The 26702-nt window shown below is 35.8% G+C and overlaps 1 protein-coding gene and 1 long non-coding RNA gene across 4 annotated transcripts; both read right to left on the bottom strand.

The window, feature by feature from the left end:
• Positions 1 to 800: 800 nt before the first annotated feature.
• LOC126817738 (multiple epidermal growth factor-like domains protein 10) lies at positions 801 to 25717 on the bottom strand. 2 transcript variants are annotated; one of them, XM_050544871.2, is made up of 9 exons: positions 25646 to 25717; positions 23630 to 23712; positions 20916 to 21011; positions 20436 to 20660; positions 7139 to 7366; positions 5613 to 6347; positions 5214 to 5354; positions 4215 to 4326; positions 801 to 4088 (listed from the first exon to the last, which is right to left on the bottom strand). In XM_050544871.2, exons 2-9 carry the CDS (start codon positions 23688 to 23690, stop codon positions 3890 to 3892), a joined length of 1797 nt encoding a protein of 598 aa, XP_050400828.1. In that variant the 5' UTR covers positions 23691 to 23712; positions 25646 to 25717; the 3' UTR covers positions 801 to 3889. The 2 variants fall into 2 exon arrangements, with proteins under 2 accessions (XP_050400828.1, XP_050400827.1); XM_050544870.2 differs by having other exon boundaries at positions 23630 to 23726; positions 25646 to 25714.
• Positions 8136 to 17615, bottom strand: LOC126817755 (uncharacterized). 2 transcript variants are annotated; one of them, XR_007679120.2, is made up of 7 exons: positions 17425 to 17615; positions 17099 to 17135; positions 16459 to 16647; positions 15958 to 16233; positions 10526 to 10658; positions 9749 to 9837; positions 8136 to 9308 (listed from the first exon to the last, which is right to left on the bottom strand). It is a non-coding gene; the product is annotated as an uncharacterized LOC126817755 (long non-coding RNA). The 2 variants fall into 2 exon arrangements; XR_007679119.2 differs by lacking the exon at positions 17425 to 17615 and having other exon boundaries at positions 17099 to 17343.
• Positions 25718 to 26702: the final 985 nt, after the last annotated feature.

The raw sequence follows: 26702 nt of genomic DNA, 5'->3' as shown, positions 1-26702 counted from the left end.
ACCCACCCCCAAACGATGGGACTCTTATAAACATATTTAGAGATGTTTCATCAAGCTCTAAGAAAAGCTTCATTAAGATCAACGTGAACTCATTTCCCGCCAATTTCAACCCGCACTCCACACACGCACACCCGCAACCACTCACGCCACCTCGCCATAAATCAAACCAGTTGTCCAGAGGCAACATAAACACTTATTTAGAGATAGGCAGTCCTAGAAATTTATGTTTTGTTAATATATAACATGATCATCATTTATTTCAACTTAATCACACCTTCCCTCAATTGTAGACATTGGACCCCCCCCCCCCCTCTCCCTCCATATCTCAAAAACGCCCCCTCAAACGCCTGATCACCACCCAGATTCGGAATCTACGGAAAAAACTGACCTAGAAAAAGTTGGTCTCATAAATTCACATCTCGGGTGGCGATTCGTCTCCTCCAGCCACCGGACTATTTGGTTCTTAGTGAAACGGGCGCTATCTGGTAAAGTTATGTAGGTTCATTTTCTGGCCGCTGCCACCGAATTTTTCGGGTATTAATCGGTCCGTACGCCGTTTTTTCTGGGCCACCAGATATACCAAATGTCTACCTGTGATAGTCAGTATCACCAGTTAGGCATATTGATACTTTTAAGTAGCAAAACATATATCAATAAGTCATTGAGCTTATATTTTTAAAAAATTTAGAGTCAATCCCCAAAAAAACCCTCACTTACCCACGTCTTCTTAAATGATGAAAATTCTTCTTGTAGATTGTCATTTGCAAGGTGAAAGTAAAATAAAATGGTTCTATGTGTGCATTATATTATATGTAACCTAATGTAGCATGTTAACAGTGAATATTGTATCATATAATTATAATATCATATTCCAAAAATCAGGGAAAATATCAAATTATAGTTATTAAACTGTAACAGTTTTCCTTCATTTTGCTAAATATAGTAACAATGAAAGGAAAAATTAATATCTGAAGTTTTCTCAATTTTCCCTTTTCACCCAAGATGTCGCGTCCGCGCTTTGCTCGAATAGTTTTTTCTCAGAATTGATATCTCAGAAAAACAAAACCACAGAGATAGCTGGGGAAACTACAGGGGGCCCAGAGAAAACCCGCGAGGTTGGACAGGTGCCCCTACTTCTTGCCACGTACAGGCGGGGAAACGATACCACGCCACCTGACTCAATGACAAACATTAAGATCCAGCGCGCACGCGTTAACCATTGCGGGACATCGTCAATGCTCTTTCTGCCACGCTTAAATTCCACATTCCACATGTCGGCATGTATCTGTGTTCAGGTACTTGATGACTGTCCTATAGCCAACTTTGTCCATTTCTGGAGATTTCAATGGATAGGTTGACAAGATGGTCTGGTACGAAGACAATAATAACACTACAGTTGCAGTTCTTATGTCTATGATTCATCCAATGGCTGTACTTGTTGGTGGCAAAAGTTTGTTTCAGCCCAACAGAATTTTCCAGCTAGCCCTCGTACAATGTTATACAGATTAACAGATTTTATACAACATTTTACTGTAACCCCCCACCCCCACCCCCTACAAAAAAATAATTGCTTAAAATATACTTATATAAAGGGCAAAAAGGTATTATTTATATCATTATTACGCAGATTATATACAGGCAGGTTCAATAACCATGGTTGTAAGCTGTACAGTCCAGGGTCCTTATTCACGAAAACTTAAACTAAGATACAATCGAAATTTTAAGAAATACTGCAATTCGATTGGCTGACCAGTAAAATCAATTTGCATATATCCAATGAAGTTGCAGTATTTCTTAAAATTTCGGTTGTAACTTAGTTTAAGTTTTCGTGAATAAGGGCCCAGGGCCCGAGATTATACAGACATCATTCAAAATGAATAAAAACTATTATTTACAAGAAAGACGTAACATAAATATGGGACCGGTCTTAACAACGGTCGTCTCTTGAATGACGATAGTCTGCCAGTTAACGTCTTGATGAGTTAGAATGTCAATAAGGGCGACAATCCGGATAGAATCCAGGAAAACGCTAAAATAAAGTAATAAAATGTAGTGAGTAAACAGGAGCAAAGAAATTTCAAATAGTATATACACTATTCTATCATAAAACAGGAAAACTTTAGCAAAATAAACAAATAATATTAAAGGCAAAACATTTTACAAAAGTAACAAATAGAATTATACACTGGACTATAATAAAACAACAAATATTTAGTAAAAGTAACAATTAATATTAAAGGAAATACATTTACCAAAAGTAACAAATATTACTAAGAGATAATAAATAGAATATACACTGGACTATAATAAAACAACTAAATTAAGCAAAAGTAACAAAAATTAAGAAAGGGTAATAAATGGAATCAAAGTCATCAAATATTAATGAAAGCAAGCAACAAAATGTTACATATATTATCATTAAAATTTACAAACTATCATCACTAGTTTACTAGTATTATCAGACCAATTTAATTCTCTGCTACTATTTTCTGGGAAAATCTGTATAACGATTTGCAAGACAAGGCAAGTCCATTTCAGTAATTGCTAATGCAACTAAAGAGTAGTTAGCCTATTAAATTGCTCAACCTATTGGTTCGCAAATGTACACTACACACACACACGGTTATGATCAGGGTCCAACAGAAATCCATTCTATAAAGTGAGTGCAAGTACATTTACAACGTTTGTTAAAAAAAAATCCTATAATTTGTCAGGGCAATAACTCTTGAAGCACTCATTTAAAAACCTTCAAAGATCGATAGGAGTCAGTGACATGCAGGGGTTTGGTAGGTTACTACCGAAACGATCTGCGTTGACTGTATAACCCATTGCACATTACACTCAAGTATCTAATACTCAGAAATATGAGAAAGGAAGACATTTTAAAATTGTAAAAACAGATGAAAGTATATAACCTTTGTATTCAACGTGTGATTCCACTAAGTGATTGGATGAACCAAGAAATGGATACCAGGGACCGTAGACCCCCCAAACCCCTCTCTGCATGCCAGTGATATGAATCGTCTTTTGCAGTAGATTTACAAAATAAGATTATTTATAAAGCTATGTCTTTAGCACACTACTAAACAATTTAAAATATTTTATGAGAATTAGACAAAATCTTAGCGGACAATAACAGTGGAACTGCCTTTGAGAAAATGCAAAATGGGGTGTGAAACATGGGTTTGCGCGAGAGCATTCCTTGATCAACAATCTGTCTGTCAGAAGCAATAACTTCGCGAATATGCTCAATTTTTCCGCTTAAACTATATACAAATCTTTAATACCAACTATCTAGGACTTTTTATTTCAATAATTCGTAGTGTGAAGAGGTATTTAGAAGATGGAGTACCTGAAGTGCCCCTCTCATAATTAACTCAAGAACTTGACTCTGCAGAGTGGGTACCAGACCTAGTGTGGTCGGATTGGTGCGACGAAAATAGATTTTTAATACTCTTCGTTCCAAACTAATGTTTTGAGATAATATATTTTCAAGTTCTGCTTACACCCTTAGATATACATATTGAATATTACAATCTGTTGGACCAGGATTCCTAAAAACTAAAAATTAAATTTTTGTGAACAAACTTACAAAAATATTTTTAATTGGTGAGACATATTTACAATATACAAAATAGCATAGAGCAAAACAATGTTAGCTACGTTAAGTCCTCAAGTGAGAAGTATTTTAGAAAACAACAACGAAAGTTTATGAAGCGCCCAATATGAGCATCAGAAACGAGGATATCCGTGCTTAACAACATTTTAAAAATTCAAAAACTAACTTCCTTGTATAGTTTCGTTTTCCTTAAAAATTGCTATGTCAAGTTACGTTCTTCATCAAAATGAAACAAACTGTTTTATAACTTGACTTTGAATTAAACATTTGTCATATATTTGAATATAATGTTGTATATGTGTTGGGTTTTGAATCTACTGTATGGTCTATGGTATCATACATATTTCTGTTTTCTTCCCCAAGGTACGACTGGTTTTTATACTCAACGTGGGTTGTTGCATCTGGTATAGCTCTAGTGGGATTTAAATCTTTACCATTGACAACATCCGTAGACTGGGTTGATTGCCGTCTGAAAATAGAATTAATGATATCTTAATATGACTATAGGAACAATTTAAACTCAACAGGACAGACGTCAAATTATCAGATTTAATTATAAATATAAAATTACCAATAATAAATAAATAATAAATACCTTTTCGTATAGAAATGATGTACAATACAAATTATTATCATCACTGGTATACCACATAGAAAACCAATAAAACCAATTAAAACGGGATTTATTGTTGCTCCATCAGATATTACTGTTAAATAAAATATAAAGGTAAAACATGTATTCGAAGTAGACAACAAATCGTAGACAGTCGTGCAGTGTTTTAGGAAAGGCCATGCATATTCTGCCGTAAACTATGTAAATAACAATAGATTTTGGGAGTTATATTAATTTAAAATTGTTCGCTATTCCCATTGGGCCAGAATACTACGTATATTTCAAGCTCTTAGTGCATTTTAGTGTTATAAACAGGACAAATTTCAGTCAGATGGTCGAGACCATTATGGAAAGGATACATGTTGCTAGATATCTATGGAGGAACCAGGTGCACATAGGTTTCACCAAGGAACACACTCAGTCCAACAAGAAACGCACAGGGTTCCGAAAGGAACTAGTCATGGAATAAACATTGATTGAGAATGTTTTGTTTTACTAAGTTTTGATTTTTCGTTTGCTTGACGTATTGTTTGGTGGTGAAGTTTGATACCACTTGCCACGATTGAAAAATGAACGAATATAATGAATGATGTTTTAATAATTTATTAAATAATCAAAAGTTTTATTGAATGACTCTTATTTTGGTTATTTTGCATTATTTCAATGTGGATCTAATATATAGGCCATACTTAATAAAGATATTTTCTTATAAACTTATATTAAAAAATTTACATATTTTGCAATTATTTAGCAACAGTATTTTTGCAGTATAAACACAAAGGCGTAGGAGCAATGTATTTCCGTTTTTCGGACACAATCATCAGAGAATGAGACCATATAATATATCATAGAAATATAATTCTGAAAATTCGGGTGACAAAGAAAACTTTCGGGCAAATAGCCTCCCCCACCCCCTCAACCGCAGTTGGGCCCTTTGTCCTATGTATAAACAAATTTGTGTTTTATCTCCTATATACTTACTAACATGACAGTTAGGTCCTGTATATCCTTCTATACAGCCAACCAGTCCACAGCTACCACTAGATATATCACATGATATATTATTAGCACAATTCCCACATTTTATTTCACAGTTTTCACCATAAAATCCATTTCTGCAATCTACAATGTAATTATATATTTACAAACGTATCTCAAAACAAACAAGGTGGTTTCCGTGGAATAAGGAAAAGTTAAGTTTAAAGCTGTAAAAAGCTTTTTGAAAAATTCATGGAAAACCAAATCAATATTGAAAAATATATATTTTATTTATTATTTTTTGATTAAAACTGCACGATTGTTGATCCTGTATTATTTATTGGTATGACTTTAAAGCTTCAATAAATCAGTTTCTGTTATAAGAATACGTATCAACAATACCTGATGTACAAGTAGTTCCCATTTTACCAGGTAAACATCCGTTGATGCAATGTCCTGATATCTGATGACATAAACCATCTTTACAGTTAGAACTACACTGTTTATTACATGATGTTCCCCATCTTCCATATTTACATTCAGTACAGTTGTTGATATCCTCTTGGTTACAAACGGTACAGTTTTCTTTACAGTCTTTATCACAGGTATCTCCGCCTTTACCTTTAATACACCTATCACATAGTCCAGTTCCTCGTTTACAACCACCAACACACGCAGAGCTACAGATCTTATCACACCCATCACCATATCTTCCTAATATACAATCAGTACATCTACCTTCTCTATCACATGATATCGTCTTGTTCTTCTGATTCGTGTCTTGTAGACATTCGGTGCCACATGGGGAATTACAATATGTACCAACTGTGTTAGGTTTACAGTCATTACATTTACCATCTGATTTATCACACCCACCATTGCAATTACTAGAACACACAGACTCACATAAGTTGCCATAAAATCCTGGTTTACATGTTTTACATGCTCCCGTTGTTCTATCGCAGGTACCATCACAATTAGCAGGACATGGTGTCGGACAGTTTGATCCATAATAACCATTAATACAACCATTTGCGCAGACTCCATTATCACGATTACATGCTTTATTAGAACAGGCATTACATGGTTCACATGTAGTATTTGATGTACTGTAATATCCAGTGTTACAATAACCACCTGTCCATAAACAAAAAGTGTTACAGCAAATATATCTTTAAAAATATCCAACAACTTTTTCTTTTGAAGGAAAGCAAGCATGTCACCGTCTGCTGTGATATGATTCAAAGAAGAAATAACCCCACTACATATACTCTAACCACTAGCATGTGTATTAGATTGTAATGTCACAAGTAAATACCATAAGCGTGGGTATGAGCTTGTCGCAGCAACTACTCTGCGAAAATTGCGTGGCTCTTGAATACTCACCCATACTGTTTACAAAGTTTCGATGACAGGCACAAAATCACTATTCTATTCTATATTTCGATATGACTAATTGAACATTATGATCAAGTGTTTAATCCCGAAATGACCTAGTGGAGGTTAAACTCTATTTCTATCTCAACGACTCTTAGAGCAGTTACACGGTGTTGGTGCCGGTAGTAAATAATGCTGTGTAAAATCGAAGTGCGAATTCGATTCGGTTATGTTACTGCAAGTTAACAACCACTCTTTTAATTTTAATATTTTTATCGATGACTAATCATCCATGCATGTTTATTTGCCATGTGTATTGTAGAACGCTCTTGAGCACTTTGTAGAAACGGTGCTATATTGGTCTACGCAAACGAGCTATTTGACTGGTCAAATATGAACACCTGAATACTGTGATCAGTATGGCATTCCCAGTAGATTTTATGAAATCTATTGTAAGCTCCTGGTTGATTTGGAACCATCCGTCTCGATTAGAATTTAGAACCCGAAGAATAATAATTTTATTATTGAGTTTCGCCAGAAACTGCACTTACCAGCATAAATTTCTACCTCACACAATGTGAGTGTATCAGTAGCCTTGATAAACACTGTTCTAGCAGATAAAGATCTAGATGGTTGTTGATTACATCCATCTATAGTATATACATCTTGTACTGTTGGTGGTGTATTTCTATAACATGATGTAGCTGATCTAAATCCTTGTTCATTACACTGATCATCGGAAAGTAGCTTTATCTCAAATCCTTGTAATCTATATTGATCTGTAATATACAAAGATATTTCTTAATGTATAAAATACACACAATGTAAGTATATCAGTAACATTGATAAACACTGTTCTAGCAGATAAAGATGCAGATGGTTGTTGATTACATCTTTCTATAGTATATACAGATTCGTTTGTTGGTGGGGTATTTATATAACATGGCGTGGCTGATCAGAATCCCGATTCAAATCCTCACAATCTCTCTTGATCTAAAGAAACCTCCAGAATACTTGTTCATTATATCTATTATACACTGAAAAAAAAACTTGTGTTGAAACAACACAAACTTGTGTTGTTTTCAAAACAAGTTAGGTGTCTCTATTTAACAACACAAACTTGTGTTAAATGTTGAAACAACACAAGGTATGTGTTAAAATTTACCAAACAACACAAACTTGTGTTGAAACTTGTGTGAAAATCTACACAATACTTGTGTTGAAACTTGTGTTAAAATTTCTGAAACTTGTGTTGAAATTTCTGAAACTTGTGTGGTTTCATAAAAACTTGTGTATAACCACCAACAAAAACTTGTGTTTTATTTTCCCTCAATTTAGCAATCTTTCCCATGCAGCCCCCCACCCCTTTTGCTCTGTTTAACCTGTAAAGTTTGATAAATGAGGTAACAATAATTTTATTTGTTAAATTATCATTTATTCATAAAATGATAGGAAAAAGTAAATTAACACCACCAAATCAAAACTAAATAGACATCATTTGAAATGTTAACAGAAAAACAGAGATATAATTCTAATACTAATAAAAATGTGTTATACGTTGCCCCCCTCCCCCCACATCACAAAATACAAAATAGCTATTTAATTTTTTCTTTACCCGAAAACAAGAACTGAGAAAAGAAAGATCCCTACCCCATACCCCAAAAATATATAATTCAAATATATCTAAATTTAATAACATCCAAACCAAGCCCTAATTAGATTAATTATGCACTAAATTGAAATACTTTCAGAAACTGAAAAGTGCTACAAAGTCATATTACAAGTGATTTGTGGGGCATCTAGAAATAACTAGCATACACAGAAAACTAACAAAAGAAAAATGCACTATTTTGCAGGAGTAATAAAATGATGTAGAACCTTTTCCTCATTAAAAAAAAAACAACAAACAAAATGAATATTTTTTACATAAAAGGAGCAAAGCATCAAGATTACAGGATTGAAAAATAAAAAAATATCAGAGAAAATCGCAAACATTAAATAATATGTACAAAATATATATAAATAATCACAAGTCAAAAGCAAGGAGGAGCCACTGTGGTTCAGTGAGTGCATTGGCCGAGAAATTTCAACTGGACATAGTTCCGACATAGTTCCCACACGTCAGTAGTGTAGGACATGGCAAGGGATAATTGGGTATAAGCCCAGAATTGAAACTACCCCCACTGCGTTTACTTTAAAGAACCCTTGACAATTGAATTATCTGACTCAATGACAGACCCTTCTGATCCAATGTGCGTGTGTTAACCATTCGGCCCTCCTAGGTTCCCTTTAAACAACCCTTGACAGTTGAAATATTTGATATAAGAGTAGGTTGTAGGGCAGAATCACCATAATAACACAGAAAAGTAGGATATTAAACCCTATTTCATTTCATAAGCAAGGGAAAGTCACCTTAATGTAGGTCAAGGTTTTTTGTAATTCTGGGTATATTTGATCTACATTTGGTTTCTAGATTATGCCTATTAAATACTTTATGATTTCCGACCAAATTCTAAGTGATTTATATGTCACTTTACATTCTATATTATACATAAATTTCTGTAGAGAATTAAAATCTAATTGTGTTTGGGATGAATATTTAACAGTAAAAACAAAAAAAAATATTCAAAAATTGGGTCAAATGCATTCTTTTCCAGAATTATAAAATAAATTGATGCTTGGGATCTCTTGTTGTTATCATACATCAAATAATCTTCCAGCCTAAAAAATAAAAGTAGGCAATAAGAATACTTTCTTACTATTTATGGTTCACAATGTTTAAATAAACAATTTATTTTGCCACATCGAGACTGAGTCTCTATTTTGTTTCATCTTTGGGTAACACTTATTGTGTCTTGTCCAGTAACAGACTCAGGCAGATTATTATATTTTATTTCCATCGACAACAAATTGGATATTACCTATTAAAATCTATTTGAAAAGTAAAATATTGTCCATTTTTATACTGCTATTTACTGTAAAAATACACATAGGGTCTATCACAACTTGAAGAAAATCAATGGATGCGATTGTCAAAAATCAAGAATGCCAAGACTTGAATAGGAGAATCCTAGGCATTGCCCCAAGAAGAATAACTAGATTACCAATCAAGTGTATAGAACTAGTTGATGATTAAAAATACAAATATGTATGTTACTTACATTTTACCTGATTATCAAGCTCTGTGGGAAAAAGTTTCCATAATATGAATAGCCATTTCCAACTTTCTTGATCTTTCTGATGTAGTTAACTGAGAAAAAAAACATACTATGTATTAGTTGACTTAAATCGACTCAATAGTTAAAAGATGAAAGTTTTAATTTAATTACATTGTGTTGTAATGTGTTGGTTTGCTTTGTCACAGATGAGACAAAATGAAAAAAATGAAATGAAATGGGGTTTGGCGTCCTACTGTTCAGCTTCGACTGGGCTAATGAGGTTGGGCATATGCCATACAGTGTGCTACGAGAGAAATTTTGCCGGGTACCGTGACCCTAAGGCCTACTCTTGTATCAAATTCTAACTGCCAGGGGATCTTTTACATGCACGCCAATGTGTACACGGGACCACGTTTTTTTGTTCAATCTGAACGACTAGACAGCTGTCCTTGTAAGGCCCCCCGTACTGCATCGTCTTACTGCAAACCCGCGACCTTAAAATATGCAAACCAGTGTCTAACCCACTTGGTCACCATGGGTCCCCACAGATGAGATAGTCATATCTACATGTATCTGGACATAAGTAAGATTCTGTCTGTGCACATACATGTACGTGTACAAATTTACTATACTAAACTGAATTTTAAATTTCAAAACAATAAAATGAAATGGAGGTTTATGTCACATCAGCTCCAACCGGGATATATTGTGCCAAACACATTATGGTGAGATTCTAAAATACCATAACAACAATCTTTTCTATTAGAATTGAACACTCACCCTCCAAAAACACCTATGAGAAAGCATAGGTGCTCAAATCACCATTTCTTCAGCTCTTTCTTTTTCCATATTTGGGTTTTTTGACTTATTTTATTATATGATCTTTGATTTGCTATGGCATCTAATATGGAAACTGAAAAATATGAATATGTGACATGTAATAAACTGTTTAAGATACCTTACCATATACAAACTGTGTGATATCTAAAACCATTTGAATCCCGAAGATCTTACCCAAGCCTTGAAAATCTGTTTTAATAACCCTTGTTTGTCATGTGACTGGACTGTCACAGTAATTAGAAGAGAGTCATGTGGCTTAGTGTGTAAGGCACTGGCTTGGTACCCGGGAGGTTGCGGGTTCGCTCCCAGTGTTGACCGAGAAAGCTCATTTGAATTTTTCAGCATGGATTATATGCCTAGTCGTCATGGTGGCTAAGTGGGTAAGACGCTGGCTCGCTAGCCTGGAGGTCGGGTGTTCGATCCCTGCATTGGCCGAGAAAGTTCATCCAGATTTCCCGGCGTGGTTCCCCCTTGTCAGTGATGCAGGACGGAGGCCTGAAAAGGACAGCTGTCTAGTCATTCGGATGAAATGAAAAAACGAGGTCCCGTGTACACGTTGGCGTGCACGTAAAAGATCCCTTGACAGTTGGAATTCGATACACCGCAGTGCCGCTCTCCGGGCAAAATTTCCCTCATAGCACACTGTGTGGTGTATGCCTGTCTTCATTAGCCCAGTTCGGAGCAAAACAGTAGGACGTTAAACCCCATTTCATTTCATTTCTAGTCGTTTCAATGGAACACAAAACCTGAGGTCCCATTGGCGTGCATTTAAGCCGATAGTATGGTAGTTGGAATTTGTTGGCTGTAGCACCCGTGTCACAGTTCGACTGCTAGTTTGCGATACCCACTCGATATGAATGAGTGGTGATTGGCTAATGAATTCTAAAATCAGACCAATGCTTCGGCGAAGCGTACACACCACTCAAATACAATTCGGCCAAATATATCAAACATGTTTGATTCGGGCGTATGTCAGTGGATAAACTAGGTGAAGTTTAGCGCCAATTGATTCAGCCAAATCCTTTGGCTAGTTTATCCAGCACTGACGATTTAAGTTTGTACTTTCTTTATATGCAAATATCACATTTGAAAGAGGCTGTAAGCCTACATTCTTTATATGCAAATATCTTATTTGAAATAGGCCATTATTATGTGATTCCCCACTTGAATGTGACTAGGAATAGGGTCGCCTGTCCAGCCTTGTGGGTTTTCTCCGGGTCCTCCGGTTTCCTCCCTTTGCTAAATACCCCTAGGGTGTATTCGAAACAGTGTTCCGGTGCAGAGAACGGACGGAGAATGGGTTCTTGTCGGACTTGAGCAGTCTGGAATGCGTTCACGAACACATTCCCGTTCTCAAATCCCACACTACCTCATAGCTGGTGTGAGGGAGAACAAACATGGTTGACGTATCGATAACTGCTGAGAAAACAGCATCATGAGTGCATTTATTAATTTAAAAGTTTAATACCGTTCGAAAATTGGATGTAGTATGTGGCCAGTATAACATCAAGTAAGTTAGGTTGCCAGGCAACGAAACATATGCCCACAGCAGTTTAATCGTTTGCGCAGTCAACAGGGATTGTCGCATATTCATTCTTTTGTAGGTAATGTGGGCATTTACAAGAAAATTTCATACAAGATTATAATTTTCGTCGTTTGTGGGTTTACAAAGGTTCTACAAACTGGAACAAGGGCCTTAATTGTTGAAATTTGACAGATTTTTTTGTTTTGTGTTTTACTAATTTAAATAATGCATACAATTTTCATACAAATCGGATGATAATTTTGTTGTTCGCGCGTTCACAAGGTTCGAAAAAGTGAAACAAGGGCCACAACTCTAGACATAATTCACAGAAATCGCAGAAATTTAATAGACGTCTTCGTTTCACTAATTTAAAAGATTCAAATGAATTTCACAAAGTGAAACAAGGGCCATAACTCCAGAAGAAACTAACAGAAATTATTGAAATTAAATAGGATTCATCTCATTAAAATAAACAACATATCAATTTCAAAATAATCAGTTCTGTAGACGACGGACAAACCTACGGACGAGGGCGTATCAAAAGGTGATGTAATCGTCATCCAAAGAATTGAAAAGGAGTAAAACGGTGTCATAATTTATCAAAATTATGCTTAATAGCGAAGTAAATACTAAACAAGTTATCGTAACAGATTGTATAAATTTAATTCATCTTGTTACCATGGATACCGTTCTCTTATGTTCGACACTCATGAAAGTGTTTTCATGTTCTTCAGCCGTTCTCGAACCTGCGCGAACACTGTTTCTCATACACTCCTACGGTACGCGCAAGCAAATCATTCAAATAAAATTGAACAATATTAGCCTCGAAATTACCTAGCGCCAGTAAGTATAAAGGATCTATCCGACAAACACTAACAACAACTCTAGGTTGATTACATGTCATTTGGGACTCGCGTCATTTGGGACTCAAAAAAATATGACCACGACATTTGGGACTCGGGTATACGACGTTTGGGACTTTGGTATACGTCGTTTGGGACTCGGGTTAACGACGTTTGGGACTCGGGATAATTTATTAGAAATAGGCCAATTCAAACAAAACACAAAAGAAAATATTTATTAACATGAAACACGTGGTTAGTAAATGGCTCAACCAAACGATAAAACATTAGTTGCACTTACGGTTCTTTGATAATCATCGTTTCTCATAAAAGTTTTATATTTATTTAAAACGAATAATATGCTGATGAATTTATTTGAAAATTACCTACACAAAAAACAAAATAAATATTTACACGACATGCAATCTTTTTTTACAAGCCTCTAAAAATTGTTAACGATAATCCGTGAGCTGCACGTTGACATGCTTGTCGTAGATGGCAATACCAATTGATAAATTAGTGCGTACAAGGCAAAGTTTTTTTGTGGAAAATATAAGAAATGGCAACGATCAAAGCGGGATAATTAAAGCTGATTAACTGATAATCCCAATGTTATTACAGTATGTTCAAAGAAACCTAACGGTTCTTTGGTGGATGAGGAAAAACGTGAGTTGTCAATCATCGAGAATGGCGGCCGTGTGTTGATTGCAGTTATACCGTTTCACGAAAAAACATTAGCAGTGGTCGGTCAATCAAGCTCGTTTACTATTTATAACGCAAATTTTTCGTTTCGGTTAAAACAAAATATACGTCCATTTTAATTGGCCGAAGGATGTGTGACTAATAGAAATATGGCGGGCGGACAAACTGACCAAACAGTATATTTCGAGGTATTTGAGGTAAGCTAATTTAATATTATATCATAACTGCATGTGCATACTTGTGTTTCTGTGTGATTAAATATTCAAAAGAATCATTCTTAGGATACAGCCTCGACACCAGTCAGCCCTGAATTGCAATGTTTGTTTTGTGTTCTGGGCGCCATTTTGAAAAAAACTGACATGACCTATATAATACAATCCAGCGATAGTGCAGTCAATTTCCTTTAAAAGGGAATCCGAATTTGTTAATTTTCTGCAATATCACTTCGGTGGTAGCGGACGTTAAATAAAGCTATTTCACGTACAAAGACCTACAATAAAATCCAGGTGAATTGGGAAAAATATTCATGTATTTTCTTGATGAAGAGTAGCTATTTCAATTTGTAAATGCCCAGTCATCTTAGACAAATAATAATTCCAACTTCAAATCAGTTGTATTTATTCAAATCATACTATAAATAATTGTATTTTTCCACTTGCATAATAATAAAAACTTGACTTTTATTATTTTATTTCTTCAGGCCAAGAACATGGAAAATTGGTAATTGCCTTGTATCACTGCTAACTATAAGGCACAGGGAGCCTTGGGCAGAAATGATAATAATATGGTTCTCAGATATGTTACTGTGTACAGACTAAACAAAAAATATATATACACTTGCTATTACATGTACATTATATCATTGGCAATAATAAGATCCAATTTTAGTTTTTAGTTACACACTGTTAACCACCAATAGATGAAAATAAATCATAAAATGTATTCAGCTCGACGTAAGACTTAAATAAATAGATACTGTTGGTTTAACTTGAATAGAAGTTTTAAATATCTATGATGCATATATGCATATATCACCTTGCAGCTGAATCACATTACATATCTTTTTAGTTGATGTTCATATCGTCTTAAGTATTTGTCAACATCAATGTGACCTTGTTCTATGTCACATTAGCCTATTCACACTTGTTACCACGAATTTACTCACCACACCCTCGCATAGTTATGAATTTATTGTTTCACTTGACTAAAGAAACATTTTGTAGGAATGTATGCTTTTATAGATTGGACACTTGTTTGCAATATCATTGTCGGTGGAAACTGGCACTATACCTAAAGAATGACTGAACAAATAGCAGAGACGGGGTTTCAGCCGGCTGATTTAAATTATTTCTTTAAATAGAGTAAAGCTTGAAATATGTCAGTTTTCCCTCTTTAGAATGTTTTTGTAAATAAGTTTTTATTGTAGTTTCCGTGGCGTATTCCCAATAAGCGTTAGAAACAAAGATATACACCCTTAATCCCGGTGCCGATAAATGTTGGGTTGTGTGGAACATGCTAACAAATCTCAGGTACGATATATGTTTGATTCTGGTTGAGAACAGCATGAGAGCAACATGATTGTTTTCATTGGAGATGAGACGCAAATATTCAAAGGGGTCAGGCAAACTCTAAACCAACCGCGTTTCCTTCACTGAGTCGCTTCAAAGGAGGCCCTGTCTGTCTACCTGTGGAATAACATGCATTTGTATCTGTTAAATTTGTGTGGTAGATAGATTGATATTATTTATATAACGTCTTACCCCAAACAAATTGCAAAAGAAACCATGAAGTTTCTGAGAGCGATATTTCGTAATTAGTGTGCTTTAATGGTGGGAGAATAAATAATTAAATTTTTCAAACACAAACTGGTCATATATAAAATAGCATTTTCTGACAAGACCAGCGATAATCTCGTAAGATATGACTTTTACTATGTCTATTAAATGGTTTTCGACGTCTCTTCAAGGTCACCGTCTTGCGCCAAAGTCGTGAATCGCACCGTCTGGGGATTTGTTGGGGCCTGTCTCCCCCAGAAAAATTTCTAGAAATTTCAAGTCGGTCTTGCCTGGACGTGAATACGGCAACCTGAAAGTGGTCGATTTTAATGTAGACATCTGAACTCCAATCAACAAATCAATCAACCAGGCTGTTGCATTCACATGACACCAGACGTGTCACCGATGAAACAAATATGCCTGAAACAAATGTCGCTGTTAGTGCGACCCATTTTTGACAATTTCAAGGTCCCAAATAATAGTCCTTTTTTACTATTAATAGTAATTCAATCAGTAAGTGCTATTTACCTTATAATAGTCGTCTTGGCTTTTACCCGACATTACACAAAACACCAATGGTAACTGTCGGGTGGTCTCTCCAGTCTTAATGAAGGCGTGGATGGAAAACAGCTGAGACCATGGCTTGTTCACCACCCGAAAAGTTGCATCCATATACCAAGTTTTTGCGCGTGCGAGTAGTTGCATCTGTCTATCAGTACAAAACATGTGATGGCGCCTTTCCCCAACTTTTACTCTTTTTTGATAAAATCCCGGTGCACTATGATCGATTAAATCTTCGTCAAGCTAAAACAAAAAATAAATAAAAAAGTACATTTAAGTACATGTTAATAAATAAATAAAATTGTACATTTAATTACATGTTAATAAATTCTTATATACATGGGTATTTAATTGTAATAAATAAAAAAGTACATTTAAGTACATGTTAATAAATAAATAAAATTGTACATTTAATTACATGTTAATAAATTCTTATATACATGGGTATTTAATTGCATGAGTACTTACGCTTGACGACACGTCAGTGGGATCTTTTGGTCGCAGAGTCTGTCGGGTTCTTTATAGCGACCTTACAAGTGCTGCAATGGGTGGTCTGCTATGAATGGGTTCTTCTGCAGAACCGACACTGGATAAAACTCTCTCCGCTATTGAGGAACATGCCTTGGTAAAAACATTTCCTTTGGCTTCATGCTTTGCCTGTAATGATAAGATAAAACATATTAAACTACAAATATATTATTGGTTTATTTATATTTTATTTATTTATTTATATATTAAATTCATTTATTATTATAGAGTTAACTAGGTTAACTAGAGTTAATTATGCAGAATTAATATAACACAACATACACAGATGGCAATAGAATGAGACAGTGTTCAGGAAAAGGGCGGAAACGGAAGAAGACTACCTGTCCTACTTGATTCTAGGACATAATTTAAAATTTACATTATAGCATGGACCTACTTGATTCGACCAATTTAATACAAGGAAATGAATGGCATAGTTTGTGTCAAGTGAATTTAGTGAACTTTAAACCCCATTTACTTGCCCCCTCTCTACAGAGATAAATACTTTTCGTGTTACATACAATAACAATTATTGGCCATTATTAAAAAAATATATTAAAAGGAAATGAAATTCTGTTACCTGTTTTTCTTTGTGTAGTACATGCTAACATCAATGACTGGAAAAAAAAATAACGAAACTGTAGAGAAACTTCTGAATCATTGAAAGTCTAATATTAGGCCTACACATTGATGACATTGATATAAAAAAAAGGCTGATTTGTTTGTTGTTGTTTTTTTCTTTTACAGAAATAAGATTACATTTCAACTAAACAACTAACACAAAAGTTAGTATCTAGCTATAGTCCATGTCTGGATATACATTTCTCCTTTTGCCCGAACAAAAATCAAAGATGGCGGCCAATAATTGCAACCGGGTATTACTATAAAATCAAGACAGATTCTTACCTGCTGGTCCTAGTCGGGGGTTTCTTGCAATTATAAGTATTTGAACAACGGTGTAGCGCCGATTAGCTAATAATAATTAAGCACGATTTCAGAAAAATTAAGACAGATTCATTAGATTGCTGAATTAGCGGAACACTTTTAGAACACATCAAAAAAAATTTCTTTGTGGCGCCATTATATGAATAGACTTCCGGTGCAGTCAGTGGCAGTAGTTCTAAATCTGACTGTTTTAAACGAAACGAATTATTATATACATAGAAGCAATATAGACATGCTAAATTAAATACACGGTTTTATTTTTTGTAAAAATTTACAAACCTGCGGTCTGGTATTCTATGTGACCATTATAATTTTTTTTAAAAATATCACGGCTAAAGCTGTTGATGCTAACTTCACTACATCTGTCTAACTGAATGTCGCTGATATAATATCAAAGAAAGAATTTGTCGCAATGACTAAAGTATAGATACTTCTTCTTAGTTAGTTGTATTTTACGTCCGCTTCCACCGAAGTGATATCGCAGACAAAAAGTATAGATAACTTGGAGAACCATTATATCAATAAGTCGATTATGAGATACACGTGGATGATCAATTAAATTTGATTGGTTACTTTTCAGTTAACCAATACTGTCCAATTTCGATTACATCAACCAATTACATTATTAAGAGTTTTACTCATTTTTTTTGTTCATTGTACATTGAATCAATTTTCGAAAACACCAGGGTGCTGAAAATCACATGTACACTATATATTCATTTGATCTATCAGTTTATTGGGTCAATAAAAAAGACAGACATTTTAACTATACAGACAACTTAACATCAATTAACATTCAAGTCTGTCTGGCAATTGTCTGATTAATTGGTACTCACACCCTTCCAGTGAAGAACAGCATGTGATTTTCGAGATGTGAATTAAGCCCTTTATTACTTTTCTTAAAACTTGACGACTCCCGAATTCAGACTTTGTATGGAGTTTTTTTTTAAAAAAGAAAACAAATCTTGGAAGGTACACATTACTTGTGTTAATGATATGAAAAAAACACAAGATTTTATAAATCGACACAAGTTTGTGTTAATGGAATGCAAAACAAAACATAACTTGTGTAGATTAGTTTTAACACAAGTACTTGTGTTGAGATCCAATACAAGTGTTTTTTCAGTGTAACATAACATACATTGAACAACCTAAACTGCGCTGTACTAAAATTAACCACTCTATAAACCTGGGTTCAGGGCCAAAATCCTTTTTTTTTTTACTTAAGTTTTATTCAATTTTCAATAGTTTTTCATTTATATACTAGCTATGATATATATATAACTGCGTGGATAAATAAATGAAAATATTAATCTTATATGTTGTTAAGATTTCTATGTTTAACATGAATACAACAGAAATGTAAAGCAATGGTTCATAAGGTATAGTATGCGTATCTAAATTCACATTCAAGGTTGTCTTCGATGACACAGAAAAAATATCGAAAGACCTGAATACTTAATTAATTGTGCGCCCAGGAGGAATTTATTACTGTCTGTATATCACAGTGGCACCTCCACAACTCACTACAGCGAAAAAAGTTCATGGCATGAGAAATGATCTGACGTCGATGAGACAGATTTCACGACAGTTGGTTCAACATCCCTAGACCATTCGTAGATGATTACGAAGATATCATCATACAATAGCGACGTAAAGGACCTCAACGTTCTGGTAGACCTTTCAGTAAGTATGTAAGAGAAGATGCAGCGCTTTCGAGACTCGTGCGAAGTCATCCTGTTGCGCCAAACACTATGCTGAAAAGGGAATGGTTACCCCACCACCACATATCCTACAGAACTGTTCGTAATCGGCTCTAATCGGCTAACGACCTATATTGTCACATCATGGATGACAAGGCTAGAGTACGCTGTGCGCTTGCCGTTTTTGATTTTCTGTGTCAGAAGGCCGTTACTACATTACCGTGGCCAACCAGAATCCATGGCATGAATCCAACTGAACATATTAGGATATTCAGAGGGATCTCCCAGCGCATAATCTTGACGATTTGAATCATGAACTTTACCAGGAACTAACACGAACTTAGAGCCACGTCTTATCCAGTCAAGGGTTCAAGGACGAGGAGGGTTCAACAGGTGATCGAGGCTGACGGTAGATTGGATAACCTGCTCGTATGTGTCTCTTCTTTCTGACTTGTTTTTGTCTTCGTTTGCTTTTTCAGTGTTTGCCGGAGGCAGCTCAAAATTGAACCTTCTAGAACGTAAAATAGCTAACATATCTGTTCAAACACTAACACTATAATCCCAATAGGGATGGTGCGATACTCTTTCTTTTTCTAAGTCAGAATGCGGAACTCCGTGTCTGTTATTCAGATTTTTTCCCTTCCTTTTAGACCCATTACACTTACATATAAACTAACTTTAAACTTAATACATTTGCATATTAACTCACTTTAGACCCATTACACTTACATATAAACTAACTTTAAATACACATACATATTAACTTACTTTTAGACCCATTACACTTACATATAAACTAACTTTAAATATACTTACATATTAACTCACTTTAGACCCATACACTTACATATAAACTAACTTAAATACACTTACATATTAACTCACTTTAGACCCATTACACTTACATATAAACTAACTTTAAATACACTTACATATAAACTAACTTTAAACTTATTACTATAAACTAACTTAAAACTTAATACACTTACATATCAACTCACTTTAAACTTAACACATTTGCATATTAACTCACTTTAAACTTATTACACTTTAAGATGAATATACTTACATGTAAACTAAATTTAAACTTAATACACTTACATATAAACTAACTTTAGACCCAATACCCTTACGTATAAACTTTAGACCTAATACACTTACATATAAACTTACTTTAAACTTATTACATATAAACTAACTTTAAGCATAATAAACTTACACAGAAACTAACTTTAAAATCAAAACATTTTAAGCTGAATATAAACTTACGTAAATCTCTGTTGAAAATTTTTATTCGCTCTACGTCATAGATCTGTTGTAAATCAACACACCACCAACCACTTACGTCTTCTACTGTATGGGAACAGGACATAGTTTCAAAAACAGAACTGGTATTACCATCTACAGCTAAAGATGCTACAGAGCTAAACTTCAAACCAACATGAAAATACGTAGAACTCTGGTTTGTTGGTTTACCAAGGGCAACGTTTGGAACTGAAAATCATAACTAAATTCACATAGGTAATCATTTAGGCGCAACATGCTTATTTTAATTTTTTGCGTACCAAACATCACAAAAAACAACAATGTTATGTGTCTCATATACTACTGACCCCATTAATTCGTTTTGGGGATTATCTAAAGATGCATTATTTAAGGTTTAGATAAAGCCATTTGGTGCTATAATAGTTCAACAATAGATAATGAAAAATGAATATATTGAAAATTTTGGTCAAAAACTTATTTTACCCATACAAACGTTACATGTTTTCATACAGTTCTGTCTATATTCCGTGGTGCCACATGATTGGCAGTTGGTACTGATATCCCTACATACGTTTAATGCTGTAAATATATTTAAATATCAGTGGTACCATAATTATCTGTTATATCATGTTATACATATTTCTGTTATATCATGTTATACATATATCTATTATACATATTTCTATTATACATAATCAACACACTTTTTATGGAATAACAACTACTATGCTTCATTACACTGCGACGTCTCAACAAGATTTCACAAGTCGTTATCAAGCATGTATACAAATGGATAAACAGAATCCTCTTCTTCTATTACTCCCAGAAAAGCCTGGCGCAATCCATCGGCTGTGTTTGGTCTCGGTACGACGTTACTAAGTCTCCTCTGAATTTCATCCCAAAGATGTTCAATCGGGTTTATGCTGGTCAGTGCATAACGTTGACACCGTTCTGCTGTAGAAAGTCCCAAGTAACTCTGGCGGTGTGGGCACGGGCGTTGTCATGCTGAAAAACGTTGTTTCGATGACGTGCGAAATGTGATATGACGTGGTTTCTGAGAGCTTGATCGATGTAGCGCACTGCTGTGATGTGCCTCCTCTCCCTGGAACAAGATTTGGGAACATCATAGGACCCACTCTCTGGTTCAGGACGATTCCACCCAAAATCATTATGCTTAGACCTCCCCATGAGTCTCGTTCCATGACGCATTGGTCAGAATAACGCTGGCCACGTCGACGCCATAATCTGGTTCTGCCATCTGCAGTTGATACGCAATACCGACTCTCATCTGTGAACAGAACAGTTCTCCATTGCCTGCGTCGCCATTTCTGGTGTTGTTGGGCTAACTGTAGACGTTCACGTCGATGGCAAGGGTTGAGGGTCGGTCCACGGTAAGGTCTACGGCAATGGGTGTTCTCTCTGGTGAGACTTCGGCGCACTGTAACGGTACTGTCTGACGTGTTGTCTCTGATGCCTGTGTGAAGGTATTTTGCACGTGCTGTCGTACAACATTGAGGTCTTGTTGCCTTGCGGTAACCATTGGTCTACCAGTTCGGGAGCGATCAACCGTGGTGTTGGTGGCCCGAAAGCGTTGCTGAAGCCTGTAGATAGTCCGAACATTAACCTGGAATTGATTGGCAACGGATTGGGAAGTGTGGTCAACGTCGAGTCTTCCAAGCACCTGGTTCATCTGACCTGCCGTGAGTCGTGGCATACTGCTGACGTTGTAGTGTGAATGAGTCAACGGTATGGGGTGCATTTTATGGGGCTGGTACCGGTGAACAGCGCGTGCAACATGAGTTGAAAATCATGGAGAACACATTACCATCTCAGAAGTCAGGTTGGGATCTTTCCTGAGACGTTGATAGGTTGAGGTATCTTTAAGTAGGTCTTCAACTTGGAGAGTAGATTGATTTTCTTCTTGTGTTGAATTTCGGTCACTTATCACATACTGTCTTGGTGAGGTAATCATTAGTGATATTGTTTTTGATTTTACTATCGTATAGTCTTTATAGTTTGTTTCAAGTTGTCATGTTTTGGTATTTTTTATATTCACTTGTTTATTTAGGCTGGTGTGAATTTTCTTCTTAATTTCATGGAATTTCTTGAGATCAACGAAGTTTTGAAGCTCTGTTTGTAGTTGGTTGATGTTAATGGAGTTTTGCTTTTTCGTTTCCGTAATTCTCTAAGTAAACATTTGCGGGCATATCAAATAATATTTGTTGCAGTTGAGTTCACTGGAGATATAACTATCTTTGGGTATTAGGTCACTGTTTTACATCTTAATATTATATCTCCATGAACACTTTATTTGATCTTTTTGGTTGTATATATTTAGCTAATCACAGTATATACGTTCATGTACTTTTGTTTCATAAATAGCGTGTGACAGTTACTCATGCGTTCAGTGTTCTTGCATTCTATTGGATACTTCGCTCTAGTGTTTGTATAATATATATATATATATATATATATATATATATATATATATATATTCTCGTTATATTTTATCTATTTGTGTATATGCTTGATAACGACTTGTGAAATCGTGTTAAAACGTCGCAATGTAATAAACCACAGTAGTTGTTATTCCATAAAAAGTGTGTTATTTGAATACTCTGTTATACATATATCTATCTATACTAATATCTGTGACTGTCGTTTGTTTTTCAGCCTTTTCTGTGTTGGCGGCTATATTAAGGCTGTCCCGAGGCTGAAATTTGGATAGCTGGGACGGAGGAGCAACATAGGCCTGGTCAGAGTCTTATATATAAGGCTCTGGGCCTAGTGGCGTTGGACTACCACTTCCAGTTTATGGTTTATACCCGTGCTACGTCGGGTCAACCGCTAGTTATATATATTTCTATTATATGATGTCATACATATTTCTATTAAACATATTTCTATTATACATGCTTCTATTATACATGCTTTTATTATTCCATTATACATATTTCCTACCGGTAATTTTGTGTGGTGAAATTTTCATGTTTGTCATATGATAGGCCGGGACTGAACTAAATTCAACAGATCACGGGAAAATAAAACTAGCATACAGTCTATCCTGTTCTTGGCTATTTGAATGGAAAACTAAGTACGCTATTGCGACTAGCTTGTAAAAAACAATGAATGAATGAATATGGGCCGTATATACGAAACGTAAATATTATTGTACATATATCTAACATCAGACTTACCTAATATATTAATAATTAATGATGATATAATTGTTACAACAGAAAACGTAATCATTGGCATATTGGATTCCTCTTTACACTACCTAAAATATATAAACTGTTATAAAGACAAAGTGAGAAACTAAACAATTATGTTTGTTTTTTTCTTTTATAGATATAGAAACCCCCTTCCCTTAATTAAATTTTTAATTAATGACAAAGATGTTCACCAGACTGTAAACGATACACAATTAAAAAAGATCTATGTAAAACTATAAAGATTTCCGCACGCCGACGATTATTTGACAGCGATTTTCTATCATCGACAAAAAATCACTGATCTGTCATAAATTATAAGCCCGATTAATGATTGTTCCCTACATGTTATCAAACATATGGACACTTCTGGCAGACAATCTATCTCACCGACAAACAATACGTTTTCGATGTAGGTTACTATTTTAGTTTTGTATAAAACTGTCATTGGGTAATGTTAGAAACCCCATATTTTGCATACTGGGAAAGTATTTTTTATCAGATGTTAAATCCCGTAGACCTAGTAATGTGAAACACAGAAACGTTAACTCGATCTATGCATTTATGTTAAGACCCGGTCCCACTGCACTTACGGATGCAAAGAGGATTTAAAACGGGGAAAAAAACGTGCCCTCCGTTTGAAAACGCCATGCATCCGTTGTGTACTCATTGCATACGTGTTTCATACGCTCTATCCATCGAGCATCCGTTCACTTTGATTTCATCCGCGCAAAAAGTTTTGAGCTGCACAAAAAATTTATAACGGATGAACTTTCTGCCGTCTACGATATAAATGCGCGACATCTACGAGCACAAAACGTTCCATGTCCGTTATCATCCGTTAAACGTCCACTGTATCCTCTCTGCATCCTCTGGGCATCCTCGCAAGTCACATCTGCTCCAGCTGAAAACGGAAAGAGGGAGGAAAGATAAGGTACATGGAACGTCTATACATCGTAAGTAGCACGGAAATAGAAAGGATGTAAGCGTATGCATCTCATATATAAAGTTTTCAAAACGGACAAAGGGTTTGTATCTGGGATGTATATGGTATATTGAAGGATGTCTGGAGTTTGCCGGAGCTGTCATCCACTTCCATCCGCTACGCTTCCGATGAACATCCATTTAACATCCCCGCTACATACTTCCCACGTTCGTTCTTTTGCGTTCTGTTTTCGCAAATTTTCGTCAATTTTGTCCATTTCTGGAGCGGATGGAGCCACACCCGAAAGTTTGCTCGTCCGCTGTGTCCTTTTTGCATACGTTTTGTGTCCATCGGCCACTAGGACCGGGCCTTTAGGCCTATTGGGGTAGATTATAGTTCAGCGCTTGCGCGTAGGGGTCTAGCTGTGGTGTTGGATAAAACCCACAAGGTTGGATATGCGAACCAATTCCTTGTCGCGAACTAGCGGGTCGATTGAAACAACGCTACTTGACTTAATGGCACCACAACACACTCCCACACCCACACACACACCATATTCCCTAGAACAGTGATGCGACATGGTCTACTGATCATTACAATGTAGTGTAACGAACATCGCATTTAATTGAGTATTTCGTGTTTATATGTGTATACAATATAGGCTATATATATTTTCTCATTGAAGGAAGTAATTTGATGCATGTCTGCTGCAATATGAGTTCATCTATTGCCCGGGCTTCCGTCATCTTCTAGGTCGGCCAATTATTCATTAATTGTGTTTCGGTATTTGTATCCAGCTCAGTGGTCCACGTTTACTTTGTCATGGTTCCAGTCCAAAAAGAATATTTTGCTAGCTGGACTTAGTAGTCACATCACGCTATACATGACCATTTCTTTACGTAAAATGAGGTGAGTGTGATGTGACTTGTAATAGTTTTTCTTGATCACCCAATGTACCAAATGTATATACATTGTATCAAGAAGTCGTTGACTATATATTTTCAAAACAAATTTATAGTAAAAAAAAGCCCCCCCCCCCCCCCAAAAAAAAACCAACAAAAAAAACCCCCACTTACCGACGTCTTTAATGATGAAAACTGCTTTATGAATTGTAGCCCTTTTTGCAAGGAGGAAGTAAAATAAACTAGTTCTATGTGTGCAATAATGGTAAAGTCAAGGTCGCGAGATATAAATCGGTAGGGTTAGCGCTAGCCCTAGCCAAGAAACCAGTTATGGCATGGGGGCACGTAGCCAGCTCGTAAAATTTGGTGGGGCTATGGAATATTTCGGAGGGGCGGAGGATGTGGCCGGCTTAGTAACCGGCCACAGCGAAGCGCGAGCCAGGGCGGGGGATCTTGGGGTCCTCCCCTAGAAAATTTTGAAATTTGGTGCTCTCTCCTCGCATCTGAGGACATTCCTGGGCCTCAAATTGAAGTGCCTTAGGCAGGGTTTTATGGCTGAATTTTCTGAAATTTCCTTCTTCAACTCCTCCCGCCGATATCATCTTGGGGGTAGCAGAGAGTGTATTTTTGATTTACGCGGAGAACTCTAGGCCGGGCAATACAGCTGTAGTATCAAATTTCAAGTGAACTACAGTATAGATATTCCATTATTTTCTTCATAGAATTACAGTATAGGCTGAACAATAGGCACCTACATTTCAGGCGCCCGTAGGCACCCTACATCAGGTGTAGGCAAATACAAACATTTGAACCGGCGCCTTGTAGGCGAACAAATAAACCAGGGCCTCTTTTAAACCCATAACCCGGATGTAAAAGGGCAGGTCCAAGGAAAATGGCGATAAATTATGCAGCCTCTGGTACCTTCAAGAGCTCGAGCTAATTTTGAACTATTGCTTCTTCCCGTAACAGTAGTTATGTACGTATGGTATCAAGACAAGAGGATCAAGGCCTCAGTGGACCCATGTTCCTAAAGCAACGACCGCGAATTTTACAACATCTGCTAAGACGTACGTAGTTAAGGCGAGATCAAGCCTTCTATTGAAGATGCGGTGGACCATGCTACGAGCCTACGGGTCGCCTACCAATTTGAACACGCAGGCCTGCGAGGGGAGGGGTGCAAATCTTACCAATTATCTATATAAAAAAACCCATAAGTAACTACATTTCGGAC

This window comes from Patella vulgata, chromosome 4 (assembly GCF_932274485.2).
Source record: "Patella vulgata chromosome 4, xgPatVulg1.2, whole genome shotgun sequence".
In the NCBI taxonomy this organism is placed as follows: Eukaryota; Metazoa; Mollusca; class Gastropoda; family Patellidae; genus Patella; species Patella vulgata.
The sequence above is the reverse complement of the archived record's forward strand: the minus strand, read 5'-3'. Positions and strand labels throughout refer to the sequence as shown.